We start from the raw sequence: 24,247 nt of genomic DNA, 5'->3' as shown, positions 1-24,247 counted from the left end.
GATTGATGGCGTCATAAAATGGCATACTTGTTGCGTCATTTTCCTCATTTTTTTGACGATTTATTATAAACGCGACTTATTTCACATTTTTTCTACATGTACTGTATGTCGACATATCTGAATTGTCAATTGATCACATTTTCCTTATTTCGTGTAATGTGCATTGCTTTTAACCAAAGCATATACTTTTGACATTTAACTTAAATATTAAGAATGTACAACAAGCCATACACATATCGCACAGTTCATGAATAATCTGCTATGTTTGCTTTCCTATTTAATTCACGTTAGGCATAGAGCTGAGTAAAGTATAAGATGGTAAAAATAGCACCACACTGGAATTGGGAACGTCCCATTTTGTACACGGGTATTTTCTACTTATTTATCTGTTGTGTACTGGAATGTTTTCCATTCTTTGTGTATTTATATATTAAATTATTTTCTCGTACAATAAGGGCATTTACCATAGATAAATAAAACATTGTGCAAGTTTAAACATAATTATGTTTGTATGCAGAAATCTGCAAATGCAACCGAGTTTACCAACGGCTATTATTAGATAAACTGCTCCGGTTCATTTGAACAGCAGTAATGTAGAGTACATGACGTAGCGTGTGACGAAGAAGAAAGTTTATCGCGTTCATAAACTCATTTGAATAAAGTGATAGAATGGCATAAGGGTCTTTATTTAACTATGCTAAAATAATTATTAAAGACCCTAGATGCAAAATCGTCAATTATTGAGTTAAATGGATTATTAGATGGATTTTAAAGGATAATTAAAGGTAAGATACTAGTTCTTACGTGTTTTGATTTTTGTTTGTACTTTTGTCGTTCCCTGTTCTCGGGGAAATGATTTTAACATGGGCGCCATTGATGCATCGGATCACACACGGCATACCCATAACATTTTATAAAAAACACGTTCTGCGCGTCCTTAAATTCGTCCGAAGTCGGAAAACGTATTGCCCTGTATATTTTGTCAAATAAAGTGTCAGTCGCTGCAATTGTCTGTTTACTCGTCAAAATTGTCAAGGTCTTCGATAGCTAAAGAAACTTCAGCGTACAGTTTATTTAGTATTGAAAGACCTGTACAAAGTCGCGCCAGTCAAAAATCATAAAAAGCGACATAAAGTTATGGTAGCCAGAACTAGGTCGTCGATGGTGTACATGTATGTTGACATCGACAGCATTTTGTCAGGAGCAATCGCCGCCATATTGGATTTGATCATTTTCTTTCGAAAATAAAATGAATTATAGTAAAGTAAAATCTTCTTTTCGCGGTCGTAATGTGTTAAAATTCGCATACTGCGTAAAATTGAATGTAGGCATATGGTGATATTTTTTACTTGTTTTACAGTTTGTGTGTGAATTTTTTAAAGACTATTTTGCGTACCAGAACAAATACATGTATATCACTACGCATGGTTACATTTGTTAGATTTTAAGCGCTTTTATGACTGAATTAAAATTATTGTTAAGGTTATTAGATCTATTTATGTTAAATGTCACGTTGAAAAAATCAAATGGGATAAATAGAATACTAGGATTAGCGTTGAATACAGAGAAGTTTATGTTGCTCGGCTCGAACACCGAAAGCGCTCGCCAAGGCTCGCGCTTCCGGCGTTCTAAGCCTCGCAACATAAACTTCTCTGTATTCAACGCTAACCTAGTATTCTCTATGTGTTATAACCCCCAAATAACCAGTATCTATGATGTTGTGTTATAACCCCCAAATAACCATTATCTATGGTTTTGTGTTGTTACCCCCAAATATTTCATAGTTCATTTTATTTACATCTGTTTCCTTTTTTTACTGGCATCCGTGTGCAGTTTTCATTAATGAAACAGAACTGTGTAGGTTTTAAAAAATCTGCTTCATCTTGTAAGCGTAATTTCATATTTTTCTCAACTTCAAGGGGAGATGATACTGAACTTATTCTTACGTTGCTCATTTACGATAGGGGTCGAGTACTCATTGATATGAAAACACTGTAAAAATTGTAATGTGTGTACGAACCCCCCCCCCCCCCCACCCTCTCACACATATATTTCATGGGCATAATAAAAACAAAAAATGGTTACAATAAAACAGCATATTTATTTAAACCAAAATATCTACATCAAAACAAAAAGTTAACATAGAACACACATAAAATAATTTGTTTCTACTGGGGCTCGAACCTTGGGCCTCTCACATGTGAAGCGAGCGTGTAACCACTACACTACGGAAACGCTTGAAAAATCACCTTCTAACTAAGATATTAATAAGTGACTGTAGTGTAACGGTTATCAATAAAGCAATAAACCATGTAATCGCCGTCGTCTAGTAAAATGGAAGAAAATACGCGTTAACCAAAACTCGAACAGTAAAAGTCTGCGCTATCGTTAGAAAAACCACAAAATAAATATATTTTGATTATGTTTTGTTTTTATACAAAACCAGAAAGTTTCACCATTTCGCGTATTTGCCCAGTCCCTGAGATATTTTATTATTGCCCAGTCCCTGTGATCAGTTAAAAAAATTAGCTTTGCATTATTGGCAATAAATGTAGTAGTAAATGTAATAGGCACAAACGCAGTACTTATTTACATTAATTTACACAAAAAATCACCACTATGCAAGATATTCTGACAACAAAAATATATACATTGATCCGTAAAATAACTTCTCCCATAAGCGAAAAAAAAGTATTACATACGAGTCGCCGCACTTCAGTGCGACGCCAATAAAGCGAAATATGCCACGAAATCTGGCGTAATTGAATTGCGTGTGATGCAGCTAACTGCGCAGAAAATGGCATTCGCAATCTTTGATTTTATTGATATAGCTTTTGATCTTTGATCAGCACCAATCACAATCAACGCGGTATATCTTTTTTTAAAGATATTTCTTGTTTAAATTTAATGATTTTTGAAGCGGATTTGCATATTTTGCATAGCTATCATATAGTCCACGTCACAGAGAATTGGCTTCAAATGTCCAGCTCTAACAGTCAGATGCTGGATTCCATGAAGCAGTCAAAGTGAGCGTATGTCATTGAGAATACTGTCTTAATATTGGATACAGCCTAGTTGATTTAGTGTGTCTCAGAAAACCGAATCATAAGCCTTTTAATGTATTGCATGGTGTGTCTTAATTTGGGAAAACAGGTGATTGCTGAGATTACAGTGCATATGAAAAAACATCAAATTTTTTAACCGTACTGAAATACAGCTTAGTTTATACAGTTGGGTGTTATTTCGTGAATGTGGCCTTGAGGAGAACATAGACGTGTGTGTTCTGAACGCAGGCCTTGTCGTCATGTGACGAATCCAGCCACGCTTTTAACATTGCTGTCTAGACGTGTGTGTTCTGAACGCAGGCCTTGTCGTCATGTGACGAATCCAGCCACGCTTTTAACATTGCTGTCTAGTTTCGTCGTATGAAGCGTGCATACGATTTTTCGAATCATCTGGCCGATGCATGCCTGCTTTCGATAGTAAAAGAGTTGGGACGACACGTGAATGTACATGTCACAAAACTCATAGAAACTTCGGGTTAAAGTCGCACAACTAATATAAAAAACCAAACATTACAAAAAGGAACGGAATGTCATCTGAAATTTCATTCGGTGTGTTTGTGACGTAAGCGAGAAAACAGAAATTGATACCTTAAAGTGACAGCAGAAAATACGACTTTTCCCATGGGCATTATTTTGCATTAAAACCATACATATACTTGAATAAATATTCCTTTTTAATGAAGAATTCCCTTTTACACGTGGAAACCTTTCTAACGCAACACCTTTCCAACTTGAATACCTCAGTTAGAAGTAAAGATTTCGTACCAGTGTTCATTTGACTACATTCTGTGCAAGCTCACGAAAAAATAATTCATCCCTGACGACCGGACGCTTAAACACGTGGGGTAAGTATTGTTAAACACGTGGGGTAAGTATTGTGTCAGTGGAGTAAGTATTGTTTCAGTGGGGTAAGTATTGTTTCAGCTTTTCGAACGTGGAAATGGTAAAACGTTTTAAATACTGACTAGACACAACATGCCGATGGCGCGGTTGCGCTCCTTCATACAAGCAGTATTGTTCTTTGAATTGGTTTTATTTTTTCCTGGAGCAGGACAGCACCTAAAAGGATGAAGTTGAAATAAAATTTAAAAAATAAAATATATCGCGTTTTATCATTTCCACGTGTAAAACGATGAAACATTAATTACCCCGCGCGCTAAAGCGTCCGATTATCACCGATGATTTTTTTTATCGTGAGCTTGAACATAATTCAGTCAATTTTCATGTACAATTTAAATTCAAAATCTTTACTCATAAATAAGATGTTCAAGTTTGAACAGCGATGCATTAGTATACAGTCTCCAACCTTTCATATGACAGTGTAACTCGTGTGATGAGTGCTTCACATACAGGTCAGAACACTTTAGTCCTTATTTGTCGAAATGCTTAAAGTGTCCATCAAATAAATACATTTAAATATTTATAAAATGATACTTGAGTGATTTTATTTAATTGCATATTTCTCATTCAAAATGCATTAACAAACTTTCTTATTCTGGGAAAATGCGTCACAGTAATTGCATTTGTTAAAATATTGAGTATCATCTGAAGTCGTTGTATGTACAATTTATTGATAAAATATTGACTTTCTGAATTCATCAAATTAATCGGAAATAAAATCATTCCTTTTTCACGTCTTAAAGGCGTAATTGTGTCACTTATAGATCCAAAATATTTGGTCTAGTTCCTTCAAGAGATAAACGCTTTCAAAAGTTTAAACAGCCTGACCAACGCGTAGCAATTCGTTTTCCGATATTCAAGGACCGAAGTTTGTATGAGGAGGAAGGACAATTACAGGGATTATGATTCAATCCCACTTTTTTCTTTGCATAAACGTTCCATCTGAGCAAGCGTTTTTGGATTTAACGACAGGGAAATGTTCTTAAAGGGATCTTTACACGCTTTGGTAAATTAACAAAATTGAAAAAAGTTGTTTCAGATTCGCAAATTTTCGTTTGAGTTATGATATTTGTGAGGAAACAGTAATACTGAACATTTACCATGGTCTAATATAGACATTATATGCATCTTTTGACGATTTTAAAACCTAAAAATTATAAAGCGTTGCAACGCGAAACGATTGAATAATTTGGGGAGTTCTGTTTTTGTCGTTAAATTTTGTGAAACTACGAAGATTGCTTATATAATGTATAAAATACTTCAGCAATATGTAATCGGCGGAATAGCTCAGTAGGCTAAAGCGTTTTTACTTCAGGACTCTGGCAGGACTCCAGGGGTCACTGGTTCGAAACCTGGTCCGGGCAAAGTTCTTTTCCTTATTTTAATTTTATTCTTGATTTTTTACTGGAGCCTTTACGATCCAATGTTTACATTTATCGATATAAAGCATTTAATGAATAAGTTAAAAAATGCCAAAATCTGTGAAAAGGCCCCTTTAATTGGTGCAATTTATATGTTTGTTTTTAAATACATAACATAGTCAACCGATCAATAACACGGTGGCTTTATTGTTTCCTTAGAAATTTGTTTGTAAAACTTAGTTGATCAAAACAGTTTACCAGAATATCCACATACGTATACACAACGTTCAATGCCCAATCATGTATATGTTAACGAGACACGTTTTCCAAAAATAGCCAGGAAGAGCGTAATAACTTAAAAAAAGTTAATCCATTGTTGACGGTTTTCAGAACGATCGCCTATTTTCAGTATATCTCTTTCATGAATGTGATTTTATCATGTTATGGTCTGTATTTTTATTTCCCGAAGAAAGTTATATAGTAATTGCATCGCCCGTCCGTCCGTCCGTCATTCCGTACGTCACTTCGTTCCGCTTCTTGCGCAGGGGCATCACTCGTGAGGTATTGAAATAGTTATTGCCCTCTAGAAATATTTAACGTGATGAAATGCAGGTTACGGAATTACAGCCGTTTGCTTTTTTTTTCAGACCATAACTTCATATGTTTAATTGTCTTCAGCAAAGCATAACTCGAGAAGTATTGAATGTGTTCAAATGAAATTGCTTATAGTGATAAATGGGTTTGAGAGGAAATACATAGCCGAGTACCATCACTTTTTCTTTAATATTTACATAGTAATTGCACGTTGTTTATCTCTTGTTTATAGTGATGCTATTGGTGTTGACAATAGTAAGATGAAGCGTCATAGATCTACAGTGAAGATTGATGGGAAGTGCAAGAACTAATACCTTCAACTGATTTTGGAGTTCTTTCCCTTTTAAGTGTTCAAATCATAGCGCAAAACCATGAACCATAACTCTTTCCGTAACATTTATGGAGTAATACCGGAGTAATACTGAGTGATTATTCTATGCTGTTGTTGTTGTTGTGTCTGTGTGTGTGTGTTGTTCTAAAAAAAATATGTGTGTGTCGTCCGCTCCTTTGTATGTTAACTTCACAAACAACTATTTGTAGGAATGCGTCACTTACAGTGGCAGCACTTGGGAAAATGTCATTTTGCCACCCAATGAGAAAGCCCCTTTGAAGATTGTATACAATTCTCTAGAGCACATGTTTATCGCTAACGAGTTTTAAAAATGAATAATACTTAACTAATATTGAAGTGTTTCATTCGAAACTTGCATTTGTTAAGTATAATTTGTCTGTACATATTTTCTTTTCAAAGTAGCTAGTTTCGCCACATACAAAAGGTAACATGCGTCAAGACCTTGAAACTGTCTTTGTGAGTGCTTTTATATGAGAGCGCTTCGGAAATGTTTTCATTAAATAATGACATTTGATACGACCGTTCAAGGCTTGTTCATTCTACCTATTACACTAAATCCGGGACAATTGCGTGCTAACATAACTAGAAATGTAGAGCAAAATTTGAAAAATGTGTTCTTGCGATCAAGGATATAATCGTCCGCTTTGATAAGTCAGATTTAATTTAATATAGCGCTACAGTGGAATGGTTTTTGTGTCCGCCATGCAATCGCGGGGTCTTGAGTTCGAAACCTATAAGAGTCGTCTTTCAAAGAACATGCTTTGTCTTATTGCTATTTGAATACAGGAACAGTACAAAAATACACAAATAAATATTATTATATACGTTCCTTGATCAATATAAAATTAAAATCGTTATTTTTTTTCATTTTAAACATTACTGCACATAAACCTCGGGAAAGAACATTCATAAAACCTGCACAAACCGCTTCCCTTAAAATGATGTTTTGAATAAATTCATAAACAAATATGCAGATACATTTTGTTATTAAACGTTAACAATGTTATCAGGTCAACTCTTATTTGCACACTTTTACCATAAACCTCGATTTAACCTACGTCACAAGTCTCTACGGATACTCGGCTCTGCTAGGTCAATATGTAAAATTGAACAGTAAACGAACTTATCGATAAATACACCACGTGGTCTTGGCTGCCATTGACTAGTGTATTGACAAATTGAAATACCTGTCGCAAATGTCAAAGAACGTTAACTCTATACCTGAATGAGTTTAAACACTGCTCTATGTGACTTAAATAATTCGACATTTCATGTGGGTCTATTAATTTGAGACGTACACACCGACCGAAAGCGCATAATTATTATGAATGACGGACCCTAAAAAAGATTTCGATTTCTGGAGTTAAACCATAGGAATGGGACTGTGTACAAACATTAAATAAGGAAACTTTCTTAACGTGGTGAGTGTGATAAATGTATGGCAGTTTGTGGAGAGTTAATCGTTTCATTGATTTCCGAAGTTTCCTGTTTTACCAATACCTGAACATATTTGACATGGGGTTTTCTGACTTTCGTAATATTTGGAATGTATTAAACAGTGTGTTTTATGGAATATAATAGCTAACGACTATGTATAATTACTACTGAAGTATAGTTAAACGTGGAGTGCAATGGACTGTTTAAAACCTCTGCTGAAACGGAGTTCTGCAAATATTTGATATATTTGATGTAATATAAGTATTATTGTTTATAGTATTAGAAGAAGAAGTAGTAGTAATAGCATTATTATTATTTCATATTCATTATAATTATCATTGTTATAAATAGTATAACTGTCGCTAATAATAATAATAATAAATACTACAGCTACCACTTCTGCTGCTTTTTCTAATTGTAATATTACTTTTGCTGCTGCAGCTGCTAGTTCTACTACTACTTCTTTTTCTACAACTGCTGCTGCTACTGCTGTTGCTGCTGCTTCTACTACTACTTTTACTACTTCTACCTATATTACTACTGCTACTACTACTACTACTACTTCTTCTTCTACTACTACTACTACTGCTACTGCTACTGCTACTGCTGCTGCTACTGCTAATGCTACTGCTACTGCTACTACTACTACTACTACTACTACTACTACTACTACTACTACTACTACTACTACTACTACTACTACTACTACACTACTACTACTAATAATACTACTACTACTTCTCCTTCTACTACTTCTACTACATACCATACATTTGTTTGAACAGTATTAACTCATTTGAAAACGATTTCTTCGTGTTTAAATATTCAACAAAAAAAATTGGTCGCAGTCAGAAAATCTTGAAACCATCATGAAATCATTCGCGATAACAGTGTCAGTAAATCGCCCCACTTATTTGTACACCGCACTATCGAGGCCACTCTATTGTCCCTTGGGTAGCGTAGACGTTTGCAAAAATTGTTCCATAAAGCGCCATTTGAGAATGGACATTTTATCAAATCAGCTTAAAAACTGAATTGCATTCAATAGTTTCTTCTTTATTTAATCGCTGTTTTATTTGTACAACGTTTTCATTCGCTTTATCGAATTAAGCAAATTGTATTTAACATAGTAAAATTATTGTTCGTTATAATTCAATCTTTATGTATTTCTCCTTCATCAGCATCTTCGTCTTTTCCTTTTCGCCTTATTTCGTTTTGTTTTGATACCACTAGAGCGACAGCAGATGAACAAGTATATATAGTAGAACTTTATCTACTCTCTGGTTGCTCACAACCTTGTATTTGATAGAAAGACAGACAGACGGTGAACAACCGCACTAACAGGAAAGACAGTATTTAATATATAATACTTAAACAGTTGTATAGTGCTGATAAAGTGAACACATGGACGCTAGGATCGTAATCGTACACACATAAGGTCGATAAGGATTGCTGAAGTATTGGCGCATGTTAAAATTAAACGCATAGTCTTTAAAAATGTATTTGCACGGCGGAAGAAATACAGTTCAAATCCATGTATGTTTTTTATAAATTATAAAAACATTTTAATGGCCGAATAAATCTTATCGTAATATATACTACATAACATGATCAAATATATTAACATAAAGTAAAGCATATGTTCACGCTATAAAAAGGAAGTACAAAATCCAAATCGACTACTTACAAATATTCGTTAGATCCAACCTAGATTAAATCGTACAATATTAAATCACACATTATTATTCAAAAATTATATTCTTAAATAGAACGTAATGTTTGCACACAAAAAAATCAAATAGTTGAGGCAACTGTGAAGATTAATTAATTTATGTCTGTTTGAAAAATAAATCCCTGACAAACACAGCTAAAACACTCGCGTATTTCAGTATAAAGAACATATTCCCTTGCAAATAGCTTATACATTTACGTTTATCGAAAGAACGCATACTAGCGCACCGGAAATAACCACAACTACCATGCAATATTATGCTTTATTTAATAGTTATAACAACAAAAATAACATGTTTGTTTCTTTCCAGACGCATCACTCCATGTAGAAATCTTTCTCTCCGAGGGAACGTTATCGCATTCCACCCACTTCCCAACCTTCGCACTTTCAGAACTCTCAAAACTATGTAAACTATGCCGTGGTGTCCATGCTCAACTTCCGGGACTTCTAATGTCGCGCCACCGCTCTCCTTGCTGCCAACGTAGTATGAGGAAACCCTGTCCGACATTGGCCCGCCGTCATTATGGAGACAGTAGCGGATTTAGCAGACGGGTGTCGTTCAGGTCGTCTTTGTACAATGTGTGTGCGTTTGGAATATTACTGTGTATTTTCGGAACATTTGCGCGCGGTGCGGACGCGCAGTTCAATTGCTCGAAAGGTTGCACGTGCAGCCCGTGGATATCGGGCAACGTTAAATGGACGAATGTATCGTGCGTGGGCCAAGGGCTTACGGAAGTGCCAAAGGATGGAAAGAATGGAGCGGACGTGTTCAAACTGTAAGTATGCGGCGCCCCATTTAGAGCAGAAAGCCTTCACGAGATTGAATGTTGGTGGCTGATTTATGCCACATCGGTTTAGTGTGCTCTCTTGCTGGCGGTTGACGGAAAGAACGAATGACACGTATACCCGCATCTACGAAAAACGGTGCTTTTAACTGTCAGTTGTCTTGCATCTCTTTGTCGTTTTTGCCCGTATAAGTGTCGATCCTCCATGTTGCCGTCTTGACGATCTGCAGAAACGCCAACACGCATAACGATGTGGTAGAAATCAGCCATCATATTAAATAAATACCCAGGAATGCGTCTCTGTGCAACTAGGGTATTATACTGTCGTTGCGACTATTTATGTGACGTATTTGGAATGTGTGTGGGTAAGTATATCAAACTCTTCCCAACAGACCTTCTTCAATTTTGTCAAGCTATATTCGTATTTTATAGGAGATTCGTAACGTATCCAGTATCACTTACATAAATAACATACTGTTTCATATAGTTTGAAATGCATTTGGTTATCAAACCGCTTGATCAGTTTTTAACAAGATTTGCATGCACACGAAAATATAACACATTATAACAAATAAGCTTAATAAATAAATGCCGTTTTCAATTTGTCGATATATCAAATGAATAATGGGATATAAACGGGGCTTTATCATTAACCATCCTGACAAATCGCGATGATTTACCTTTTAAGAACAATAAGACTGACATAAAGTCACCGTCTGACCAACAATCGCTCCACGTTTAAGTTATAAAAGAAATCCTAAGCTCCAACGTGGGATTGAAACCGGGTGCTCCCGAGCAATAGCCCGGTACTCTTACCGTGACGCAATAGAGTCTCCCGGTACTCTTACCGTGACGCAATAGAGTCTCCCGGTACTCTTACCGTGACGCAATAGAGTTAGCACACCAGCAATGCTGTTGGTAGTGACCTTATTTCATTATATTCATCGCATCTATATGTGTCAACGATCAGACATTCTCACTACAAGCTCAGACAAGTTTATTTATTCCCCGTTCGTGTAAATAAAAAATCATGAGCTCCAGCCTGGGTCCTCCCAAGTGATAAGACAGACAGACAGACACACAGACTGACACACAGACAGACACACAGACAGATGCACAAGCAGACACACATACAGACACACAGACTGACACACAGACAGACACACAGACTAACACACAGACTGCCACACAGACAGACTCACAGACAGACACACAGACAGAAAGACAGACATACAGACACAAACACAGGCAGACAGACAGACGGACAGACAGACACATAGACACACACATCGATAGACAGACACACAGACACACATACAGATAGACAGACAGACAGGCGGACAGACAGACAGACAGACAGCCAGACAGATAGACAGCCAGACAGACAGACAGGCACACACACAGACAGACAGACAAACAAACAGAACCACAGACAGACACACAGACAGACACACAGACAGACAGACAGACAATTTTGTTGGACTTGTACAATGTAAATTGTCAACAACACATACTGAAAACAGTGAAGTTTGTCAATTGTGATAGGAACAAAGTTTTACACATATTAACTAATCATTTACTAAGCGAATAAACAGGCGTGAGCACAAATTAAACATAACGACACAAAGGAAAAAAGGAGGATGCACAATTAAAGCATGTTTGCATTAAGACAAGATGTTCGTAATTGAAGTGATTGTTTCTTATACATAAAGACATAATTGTATTAATTCTGTTTTATTATCCGATTCCAGTAAATGTAAATGTTTATACATAGATGGTCTTACATAATAATATGATTCAATATATTTTATGTCCCCCACCACTTATGTCCCCCACCACTATAGTGGGGTACATATTGTTTTTGCCCTGTCTGTTGGTTTGTTTGTTGTTTTGTTGGTTTGCGTCAAACTTTAACATTTGCCATAACTTTTGCAACATTAAAGATAGCAACATCATATTTTCCATGCATGTGTATCTCATGGAGCTGCACATTTTGAGTGATAAAAGGTCAATGTCAAGGTCATCTTTCAAGATCAGAGGTCAAATATATGGGTCAAAATCGCTAATTTATTTTACACTTTTGCAATATTGAAAATAGCAACTTGATATTTGACATGCATGCGTTTCTCATGGAGTTGCACATTTTGAGTGGTGAAAGGTAAAGGTCATCCTTCAAGGTCAAAGTCAAATATATGGAGGGACATAGTGTTTCACAAACACACCTTGTTTATAATGTTTCCAAACGCCGGGGAAATACAAATACAGCGAAATTCATCTTTTATATCGGTCGAATCGCAACAAATGCAGTATCGTTGGTTTCTAGATAGTAGATAAGCAGAAACTCTCACTGCGTCGCTGAAGAGCTAGCCCATAGTATTTCTTGACTGTAAAGAGCCCATTGTAACTCTCGGTTTGAACCTGTATGGCTGCGATGTGTTACTTCAATGATGTCGATAGCTCTTGTTTCTTTCTAGAACATATCAGACACATACAGTTTTTAAGATTAACTTTCTTACATGACCAATATCAATGTAAGTAAAAAAACTTCAGATATCGTATACGGACGAAGTTGAACATGTTCCTGGACAGTCAAATACAATTTTATATGGTCGCATTTGTTTTTAACCTACGCAAATCATGTAGGAAGTAACATTTATGACAATTGTTACAACATATTTTTGTTGTGACGATTCGCTCAAAATCAACTTGTTTTTCTGAGGTTTCTGGATCAAATGAAACTTGAGGACTAACCATTGTCAAAAACGGAAAATATTGATACTTGGTGATAAATAAAAACTTTAAGTCTTCGTTGAGGAAACAAATATTGAATAATTAGAATATTTTTAATATTATAATATAAAGATGCAGATCTTTAAGCTCTTAAAAGATTCCGTTTTGAAATGCAAGTGTCCTTTTAGAAAGTTCGCAAGATTACTGGAAGGTTGTATTGTTTTAAGCGACGTAAGCAGTGTTTCTTTTTAGCTGAATTCGGACATATCCTTATATCTTGTAGATGCTTCTGTATTTTTAATTTTCAAATATTATTAATATATTTCTGCTCATTAAAGCGCTTAATACCTATGAGTTTTGATCCGAAGTTTATCAGCCTATTGCGCAAGATAACAGGATAGCGTCGTGTATTTAATTCAAGCTTTCCACGTATAGAAAAACTCAAATCAAAATGACTTCGCTGACTTTTTTAAGGGACTGGGCGGTTGTGTACATTAGAGATCACTATTATGTTTGTTTTTTATCGGTATCGGTAAGAAAAAAAAATAATGTATGAAAAATAACACAACGCAAATCTCTACAACAATACGATGAATTATGTTAATCTTGCGCACTTACGCTTCAATGGTCTGATAAACATAGGAAATATATATAAAAAACACATCGCAAGAGCATATGAATGTATTGAGTAATTGAGCAGAAATATGTTCTATATTTAGAAACACAAAATTATCTAAAGAACAATATGTAAACAAAGGACATGTCAAAATCCAAATATATTAAAACAAACATAATTCGCGTCGTTTTATAACATAATTCAACTGTCCGATAATCTCGCACACGCTTATTAAGAACGAAACTTTCCACCTTTTAGAAAGACTTCCTTGGAACGTAACATTCCATAAAAGCGTAAAGTGTCTTCCCTGATAAGCCTGTGCGGACTTCATAGGCTAACCTGGAAACAATTGCATCTGACTGTCGATCACTGTATTAAACTCAGATGGAGTTGCATTACTAACTTCATGAAGGTTAAAATACAAGTATTACCAAATGTATATAATTATGTACTTAATCTTTAGTGGAGTGTACACATCTAGGAATGTTAGACAGCAACTTGTTATTAAAATCACATGTAACGATGCATTCATAGATCTACTCAATTTTAAAATATAAAAAAAATATTAAAAAAAAATGAAAATTATTACACTTGAGATTGTAGATTGTTCTAGTAAATTCGTATTTCAAAGCGTCTGTTAATATTCGTCAAGAAAACATACACAGTCTCCAAAATGGTCGAACAACGAAGCACGAAAGATTACTGAATGTGCAAAATCACAAGACGAGACACGCTTTAACATTTACTTGTATAGTTATTAAGGTTTCACCTTAACAGCCGATTTTCTCTTTAACAAAAAATAGATATGTTTATATACCATAAAATCGAACGAAAACGGGTTTGAAAGAAACTTGATTTAAACCACTTGCAACGAAACACAGCTTTTCTAAACTTAGCATTGATTTGTATTGTTAAATAATAGACATTTATTACGTCACAACTAATAATAAAAATAAAGATAATACTACTAAAAATAAAGATTGTAATAATAATAATAATAATAATAATAATAATAATAATAATAATAATATGTTTTGTGTTTGGGTAACTGCGATCTATGAGCTATGTACATCGTCATAACATATAGAAAATGTTCAATATGGCAATATTGAATGATCCAACTTGTTAGTGCATAGATACGAAATCGATAACGTTCATTACATTATTCCAGAAAAAAAGTCAACTATAAATGACGTCTTGTGCTTTGCTGCTTTCTGATTTCAACGAAACTATTCTTTTCAACTCAGATATCTGCTATGATTGTAACCCGACTCAAAACAGTTATTCAGAGAAACATTTACTCAAAAATGGTCAATGAAAATAACTACAGATGGTCCACATATCATAAATACATAATTGTCTCATTTGTTTTGCCGTAATTTCTACAGCGCTCATTATCGTGTGGCCCGGTGTTCAAGGCGAATACAAACGGCGGGCTATGTATTGTATATTCACTGGCCATCGACAATAAGAACTCGGAGCCTTAACTGGCCCGTAGTTCTTCGGTAATAAAAGAAACAATTGGTCTTTGAACAGACTTAAACGTATCTGCACCGAATACACTGGTACATGAAATGTTATGTAGCGCCACTATGAAGATCAACGTTGTCAACAAGCTTGCTATTTGCGAATTTCCTAGGTGTTGTTTCACAGTTTCGATTATTAAAAAAAGAAAAACAACATTGAAACTATATAAATATAGCTTTTATGTAAAAGTACTGCGCATGAACATTAACTTTCGAAGTAACATACTGACATTTCGCCGTTAATTGCACGTAACTTGTAAAATTGAATAGTCCTTTAGCAACATTTAAACTATATATCTGCTCTGTTCTGTGGCGTTTTAAGTAGACATGATCGACAATCTCTAAGTGATGTGAGAATTTCAATTGTATTTTTATTTTAATATGTAATATTTAAAGTTTAAAAAAGGTTTGTGGCAAATTAGGAATGCATACTGTCCATTAAGAGCTTAACATTTCCATAACATGTTTAGTTCGTGATGAATGCGCTCGCGTTTCGACATTTATAAAACTATAATTCATACAATTGCGATAGGCCAAGAATCACTGTGCGCAATAGTCTTAGTGACGGTTTAGCTTAAATTAAAAGATTTAAACATTGGCTTCTCAATATTAAATACTAATGAATGCATACATAATACTTATCGTGTAAGTTTAGTGAATATTTAATTTATAAGCAGATTCCAACAGGTGAAATTCGTGCTCGCTATGTAAGGACCTGTGTGGGGGTATTTGGGTCGCAGTTATGTAAGTTTAGCCATAATCGAGAATACTGATACAGAACGCAAAAACAACAAAATAACTAAATTAGTATAAGATATTTTAAAATACCGCATATTTATGGGACTTGCTAAAATCACACCGTCAGATGGAAGCTTGACAAGTTAAGAACTCTGCATATTTGGTTCATTTAGCAGCATGGGGTATTCTCAAACAAAGGAGCGACATGTATTTCAATCCGATTAACCACCGAAAAGCTCCTTGTGTTTGAAGAAAGATTAAAATTAAATTCTCTTGATCGAACGGTCAACAATAAGCTACCAAGCTATTCCAACTTTCCTCTACTGGTTTACATACGTGTAACAATTATAAATAGAACATGTTCATATAACTATTGGACGTTCATTTTAAAATGTGTGTAAAAGTATTATTATTTCACATAAATGAATAAAGGCCCAAACGTGAAAACATTATTCATGTGTAAGTTACATGCCCAATACATTACTTTTGGTAAACAAAAACTAGTATCAAATAGATAGAGATTGCTGGATTCTTTATTTATCGCGTCTCATTCGATATTAAGCATACATGAGCCGCGTTAACGAAAAACTGGGCTTAATGCATTTCGTCATTTTTCGTCCCAAATTAGTCTGTGCAATCAGCACATGTTTATTAGGGACAACAGCTGCGTCTTAACTGGATTTTCTCTAAGAAGAGACTTCCTTGTAACCAAAAATATCATTTAAGCGGAAAGTGTTATCGCTGGTTAGCCTGTGTGGACTGCACTGGCTAATTTGGTGCGACACTTTACGCACACACGCATTAAGCCCCGTATTCCTAGCGTGTGGCTGATATCTAAGTACATTCAGAGATTTGAATACTACAGTAGAATGTCCTGTAGGACTGTTTTAGCAACTCGAAGGGTCGACGCACACAGGAAAGCTACGTCGTACGCGAACTCCTAGGAAATATTGTTCTACTTTTTTCATATTCTTTTAACCATGTATTTGCTAATAGATAGCATCTGAAGTGCTCATCCTTATTATGTACAGTGATCTAGATCAAATATTGTTGCGATCAATTGAATCGATTTAGCGGCAAAATGTAATGCTCGGCAATGTTTGCTCGGGTGCGTTATGTCCACACATGGTTCGGCACTTGTCACTGACTGTTCCGTAAAGAGCATGCAGACATTGGTCCGAACTATTGTTAAAACATTGTATATTATGTGTCGCGTGAGAAAAATTAATGTTTACCATGTTTGTGAAGTGATTGGGGTGAGTAACTCCTGTTTATGGACCATGGTGCGGCTCAAATTATTCAACCACAATCTTCTGAAGGCCGTATTTCACCTTGTACTGCAAACGACATCAATCGCTTATGATGTACGTGAACTAGTACAAGTACGATGTAAATCGTGTGCATATTTATTGATAAAGGTATACAAGCAAAAGGATAACATTACAGAAAGAAGTTCTGATGTTCGAGTAATGATAACTCAATATGGCAACCTAGGATCGATTCCCGAAACTCGTATTCACCAAACTCCTCGCATTATTAACGGGCTCAATAAAAGACACTGCATTCACAAGTAATGGATGGATTTCTAGTTTGTATTTTTCTATGCAAATCCTTTTTATTATTCATAGTTGACTGTTTATGCATGGTTTGCTGAAAAAGACCTACATGTAAATAAAAAATAAAGGCTATACATCGTATACAATAAATATAATATTTTAATCGAGCATCATCGCATGGTGTGTAAGGGCGACAGGGATATGATAGATCTGGTCTTGGAACCAGTCATATCTCTGCGCGGAGGTTGAGTCACCCACGTATATGTCATACTTGCATACGGCCAATTTAAAAAATTGTCAATTCAGTAGTTAACTATAATTTTTTAAGACCGATAAAATACAAGCTTTTTAATACTAGAACGATTGCTGTTTGCATGCAAAATGCGCAAGCGTCCTTTGTATGTATAACACTATTACCATGTGCATTGCCATGGAAAATAAAACCCTATTTTCCTTGATTAAACATTTCGATTATGTTAAACATATTCATAATAAAAAGTATAAAAACACCACGACAATTGCACATGATCATTAAATATTTTTTTGCAATTTCAATTCCTTCGCTCCGCTTATAGCACTTTTTTTATTTATTCATAAATCAAAAGATTGTGTGTTTTTTACTTGACAGGAATATTTCATTTAATTTGCCGAATGCTTTCGATGCCCCTGATCAACAAAGAGAAAATATATATATAAGAATTTCTCAACAAAGATCCTTTGTAATTTATATCATTTATGTAATTTAAAGTTTGCGTTCGTTCGTAATTAACCCGCTCCAAATCCATGTTGTAGATTGTTCAATGTCAAATGTGGACAAATCAAGTGCACCGGTGGCAAATTACCACGGACTATCATCAAAAAGGGAAATGAATACGTTATAATGAGCCTCTCTCTTCCAAAACGGGGTTAAATGCATGTGCTTATCTGGGACACTTCGTCTAAACTGGATTTTTCACTAAGAAGAGACGTTCTTATAACGAAAATACCATAACAGCGGAAAGTGTCATCCATTGTCAGCCTGTGTGGACTGACCAGGCTAATCTGGGATGACACTTTATACGCCCATGAATAAGGCCCGGTTTCCTTGAGCGGGGCTCAAATACGTGTCGTGTTCTGAGAAAACTAGGCATAATGCATGTGCGTTAAGTGTCGTTTCAGATAAGCCTGTGCAGTCCTGTGCATTAAGTGTCGTTTCAGATAAGCCTGTGCAGTCCTGTGCATTAAGTGTCGTTTTAGATAAGCCTGTGCAGTCCTGTGCATTATTTGGATTTTTGCTGAGAAGAGACTACATTTAAACGAAAAATGTCATAAAAGCGGAAAGTGTCGTCCCAGATTAGCCTGTGCGGATTGCACAGGCTAATCTGGGACGACACTTTACGCACATGCATTATGCCCCGTTTCCTCAAAGCACGACTCATATGTCCACAGAAATAAATTTAGCATTACTTATTTGATGTATTATTGCGGAATGAATGTTATTGTTTTGCTCCCTATATCCAGAGCGCTTTTGTATAAGTATATGTAATTATTGTTAATTGGTTTTATTATTTTGAAGTAATGTACTTTAAACAAAAATATTAGCAAGTGGACAGCAATATATTCTAAAAACGGTAAAGAACAAATGCTTTAAATTCAATTATGGATTTTAAAGCAAGTGATAATTTTGTAAATAACGCTGTGAAAATAGTTAAAAGACTCTTTATTGCACTTTCATTATTTAACCCGGATCGATGTTTATTATCGGTCTGTATGAAATATAAAGAACTAGAAAATAAACAAACAAGCGAATGGTTTGATACCCACGGCCTTTTATTAAGCGCCAGTTGAATAAAGAAACTTTGGTCCGGATTTTTGCACAGTCGTACACTTGATAACGCTCCTTGACTTGTGCATTTGTTATACAGACCTATGTATGGATTATTGTCCATATTACTTACTGCGGTATTTACGTGAAATGCTTGATATTTAATGTTTCATATCCTTAAAATCCAACTTAAAGATTTTTTTACCGAAACGATTACGACATGTTTTATTCAAAATCGACTAAATGTATCGATTATTTATTATATTAAAAGATGTTTTAAGACATGCTTTGTCAAACCGATGCATACAATTGTACAATTTATAGATGTGGAAACGATAAGTAAATACCGGTAAATCAGGCGTCATCATAAAATAATTGTTTACCAGACTTCCTTGCTTTAGTTGAATTCGGTTGTATTCTTTATTATTACATGTAGATCATTGATGTCTAGTTGTGGTCGAGACCTTGAGTCAGTAAAAAGTATCTTCGATCGTGTGTGTCTTTGTGCGTTGACTCTCCCATCCTTCTAAATTTGATCAATTTATTTCCAAAATGAGGGATGTCTAGTATATTTATTTCTTTATTTAGAATATTTCTTACAGAATTTCCTTTAAGCAAAAAGCGCAGACCCTGATGAGACGCCGCATTATGCGGCGTCTCATCTGGGTCTACGCTTTTTGCCAAGGCCTTTTTTCTAGACGCTAGGCATACATGGGTTAAACAACACACATATCACATACACAGACAAATAAACCGGTCTTTCGTGTGTTAAAATAAGCGAGTAATATAGACTCACATTCACATGGCCTCCAAACTTGCGACCATACATGTCCCGGTAAGAATGCTCGTGTTTGAAATAGATCATTCGTGTTTTAGCTCGAATATAATATTATATCAAATACATATTGGGATAAGTCTCGTGAAAAAAGAAGTGGCCCATACACAACGATTGAAATGAACAGCGCTCTGTGAAAACCAGGCTTAATGCATGTTCATAAAGTGTCGTCCCAGATGATCCTTTGCAGTCTTCAGTCAGGGATGACACTTTCCGCTGCAATGGAAATTTTCGCTTAATAAAGGTCGGTTTTAAGCGAAAATTCAGTCTCTGCGGAAAATGACGTCCCTGATTAGCCTGAGCGGACTACGCACATGCCGTAAGTCCAGATTACCAAGAGCAAGGCCCAATCTTTGATTTGCTGCGCATGCTCACGAATTTTATGAATAACAACTTGCGACTATAAAAACTGGGATCAAAATATGCGCATGAGAGTTGCAGTTGATAATTTGTGTACATTATTAAAATACCAAGACAAATAAGTGACAAAAGAAGCTTTATTATGTTGATTTTGTATTGGATTACTGCCTTTGGATCAACAGGAATCTCGAGATGTAACAGTATCATGTTAAAGGGATCTTTTCACGCTTTGGTAAATTGACAAAATTGAAAAAAGTTGTTTCAGATTCGTAAGTTTTCGTTTTAGTTATCATATTTGTGAGGAAACAGTAACACTGAACATTAACCATGCTCTAATATAGCCATTATATGCATCTTTTGTCGATTTTAAAACCTAAAAATTATAAAGCGTTGCAACGCGAAACGATTGAATAATTTGGAGAGTTCTGTTTTTGTCGTTAAATTTTGTGAAACTACGAAAATTGCTTATATAAGGTATAAAATATGTCAAGCATGTGTACTCGGCGGAATAGCTCAGTAGGCTAAAGCGTTTTTACTTCAGGACTCTGGCAGGACTCCAGGGGTCACTGGTTCGAAACCTGCTCCGGGCAATGTTCTTTTCCTTTTTTTAATTTTTTTCTTGATTTTTTACTGGAGCTTTTACGATCCAATGTTTACATTTATCGCTATAAAGCATTTAATGAATAAGTTAAAAAAATGCCAAAATCTGTGAAAAGGCCCCTTTAAATGAATTTGTCATACAAAATATAAAAAAAATGTACATAATTATACGATCATGTTAAATGAATTTGTCATACAAAATATAAAAAAAAATATGTACATAATTATACGAATTTGGAAATTGGTCATTCACAAGGCTTACAGGTAACATGTACCGGTAAATTTCATTTTATTTTCAACACTACTTCTATAATTAGCGGCATACTTGTTAAAGCGAGACTTACAAATTGTTTACACAAAAGTCATATATTTATGAAAAAAAATAAACACGGAGCACGACACGCCTTGTCATAATTAATTAAATAAAATAAAAAGCTTTTTAAATAGTTCGTGGACATAGTTAGACTGGATAACATCTTAAGATGTAAGTGATATTTTACGACGAGTGCTCGCTCTTTTTTTTTAATTTGTGCAAGTCATTGGTGGTTTTTGATTTCCGACGTCTTATCTGATTACATGTTACATATCGTTTTGGATTTATTTGTTGCAAGGGTGATATCGTGAAAACTTACAGAAAGCCCATTCGTTTAATCTAAAGAAAAAGTCCCCGCCACAGAACGTTCAAACAATGTTATCTGTACTTACATTAGTGTCTTATAATGACCGCATAAATATGTTGTCAACCCGTTGACTAATTACATTTTAATGACCGGTTGTTCGTGTCAAACGTTATGTATTCATCGTTTAGAAAACATATCAGATGTAACCAAGACATTAGCTAACCCTGACTTCTAAACAAAAAGTACATGAGTAGTGCGTGCTTGATAACTAGTTTCAAAGAATAGACTTGCTCTTTGTAAAGTTTTTAAATTTCCGTGAATCGAAAAATCGGTTCGCGTTTGCTATTGACAATGTGTGCATTCTTTTATTATTACACTGCAGTGTTGCTTTAGTAAATGTCAACTACTTTTGAGAGGCAAAAATATTTCTTTAATATTTTATACAATTTAACCCTTTCAGTGCGGGAACCGGATTTTAAAGGCCTTTGCAAACAGTTTGGATCCAGATGAGACGCCACAAAACGTGGCGTCTCATCAGGATCCAAACTGTTTGCTGTTCTGATAGTATTCTTTGAAAAAAAATCGAAGAAAATGCTAATTTTAGAAATTCTGCAGACGACATTTTAGCAGACTACAAATTTCCCAGCATGCAAATGGTTAATGCACACAGTTTACGACTTACGACTACCTTAGATATCTTGACAATGACAATAAAATCAGCTACGTCAAACCAAGAAAATACCCCGCCATAAAGTACTTATATGCATACCTAGTCTTGTTTTATAATTATTAAATTAAATCGATCACAGAAATGATTTGATTTCTGATTGCGTTATTAATTGCTTCGTTGGCCCACATTTTGGAGACCGTCGCCTGTAGGTCCAATAGATCATAAGGATGCGTAGCGTTAGAGCAAAATAATATGGTAAATTATTTTTCTTAGTATCATTTCTATTTTGTTTGAATCACGTAGAACACACAAGTCAAATAAATTGCGCGCGTGATGTTATACTATTGTTAATTAAATTGAGTGGTCTTTTGGAAAATTGGGCTTATGCGTGTGCTTGATGTATCAGCCAATATAAGCATTCCAGCACGCGCAGCGCGCACAGGCTAATCAGAGACGACATTTTCCGCTTTGATGGAATTTATCGTGAAAAGGAAGTCTCCTACAAAAAAAAAGTATGGAGATACAAGATATATGTTGATTTTATTGTGGAGGGACTTGTTCACCGATGTTCGTACTTTTGAGAAATTACATTTAATGCATTCAATACGTATATGTCCTGTTTTGAATAGTCTTAATTTATTAAAATAGAAAGGAAAAAACTTTATTGCCTTCCCAGAGATTCGAATCCGGGTCCTCTGGCAGCAAAAGCTACTGCAGGTCCACTGCGCTAGGCAAGCTTTATTTAACCGCTGCGCTAGGCAAGCGTTATCTAACCGCTGCGCTAGGCAAGCTTTATCTAACCGCTGCGCTAGGCAAGCTTTATCTAACCGAAACAAAAAAGCTATCTTAAAATGAACGTATTTTCTAATTTTTCGAGAAAAGGCGTTACAAACGCTAAATTATTTAACCGATTTCGAAAGATGATTATCCATTAATAACCAATATTTTGAATCTTTATTTATTCAGGAATTCTATTTCGATTGTTTAAACATAATTTATATATTATTTGTGGAATCTATTACAATAATTTCGTCATTATACTAAGCTGTGAAAAAGTCATATTAATGATATATAGTCATTTTATCGGTATCTATGGAGCAATGCACATATTTACCCTTCTTTAATTATCTGAGCACGTGTATGGTGACGAAGCGCGTTAAAGGCGGGGATTACACGGGTACGTGGCAGGGGTTACATGGGTACGAATCCCTCAAAATCGGAGTTGGGCCATCTTTTTGGAGTTGGAATTCTAATGATATAAACTTTGGCACACATATTTCTCCTAATAAACCCGGTTCTGCACCAGAATGTATAATCTTGATCAATAAGTCACGGTTAAACACTCTTATTGAAAATCTAATCGGTGTGCCATCAAAATATAGAATGATTGAAACATAAAACTTAATAGATGAACGGATTTTATTAACTTCGTGAAGGAATACCATACACCATTTGGACACCCGACAAGATCTCATAAAAACATTGTTTTTGAATTAATGTTGACCACATTTTAGGTCCCGTGATAAGCGCTTTGTATTTTTAAATATAATGGGCACGGATGTGCCTGTGACAATACGCTCATCAGATACTCTGACAATGTTTGTCAGTATTTGTACACCGCTTTATCCCAGTTGTACAATATATATCAACAAAAACATATTCCAGTTTGATGATAGTCTGACATTTTTGTTGGCAGTTAAGAAAATACATGTACATTGTTTCCGTTCAGAGACCTCTAGTATGACTTCCTAGTGGTCAAATATGTCAACGTAACAGATAACTTTGTCAACCATCTCTGACTGAACTGTGGAAAAGACAAAGCAAGAAAACTAAAATGGAATGATTGTGCACATTTTACAAATGGCTTAACAGGTTAAGCAGAAAATTGCTTTTTGGCGTGGTAAGGCCACAACAAATTGATAACATTTTCGTCGTATCTACCATATCTCAAAATGTTATTCAATCG

The 24,247-nt window shown here is 35.2% G+C and overlaps 1 protein-coding gene across 7 annotated transcripts in view; it reads left to right on the top strand.

Moving 5' to 3' along the window:
- LOC127866766 (uncharacterized) overlaps positions 1-24,247 on the top strand; it is a 98,959-nt gene that overhangs the window by 7,894 nt on the left and 66,818 nt on the right. For 6 of the 7 annotated variants that reach the window (XM_052407553.1, XM_052407554.1, XM_052407552.1 and 3 more), the window contains exon 2: positions 9,752-10,217. In XM_052407553.1, the coding sequence (XP_052263513.1) occupies positions 9,892-10,217 (326 nt within the window). In that variant the 5' untranslated portion in view covers positions 9,752-9,891. Of the gene's footprint in view, positions 1-7,423; positions 7,694-9,751; positions 10,218-24,247 lie in introns of those variants that run through there. The other variant, XM_052407550.1, reaches the window with a different exon arrangement.

This window comes from Dreissena polymorpha, chromosome 2 (assembly GCF_020536995.1).
Source record: "Dreissena polymorpha isolate Duluth1 chromosome 2, UMN_Dpol_1.0, whole genome shotgun sequence".
Lineage (NCBI taxonomy): Eukaryota > Metazoa > Mollusca > Bivalvia > Myida > Dreissenidae > Dreissena > Dreissena polymorpha.
Note: the sequence above shows the minus strand (reverse complement) of the source record. Positions and strands in the feature narration are given on the sequence as shown.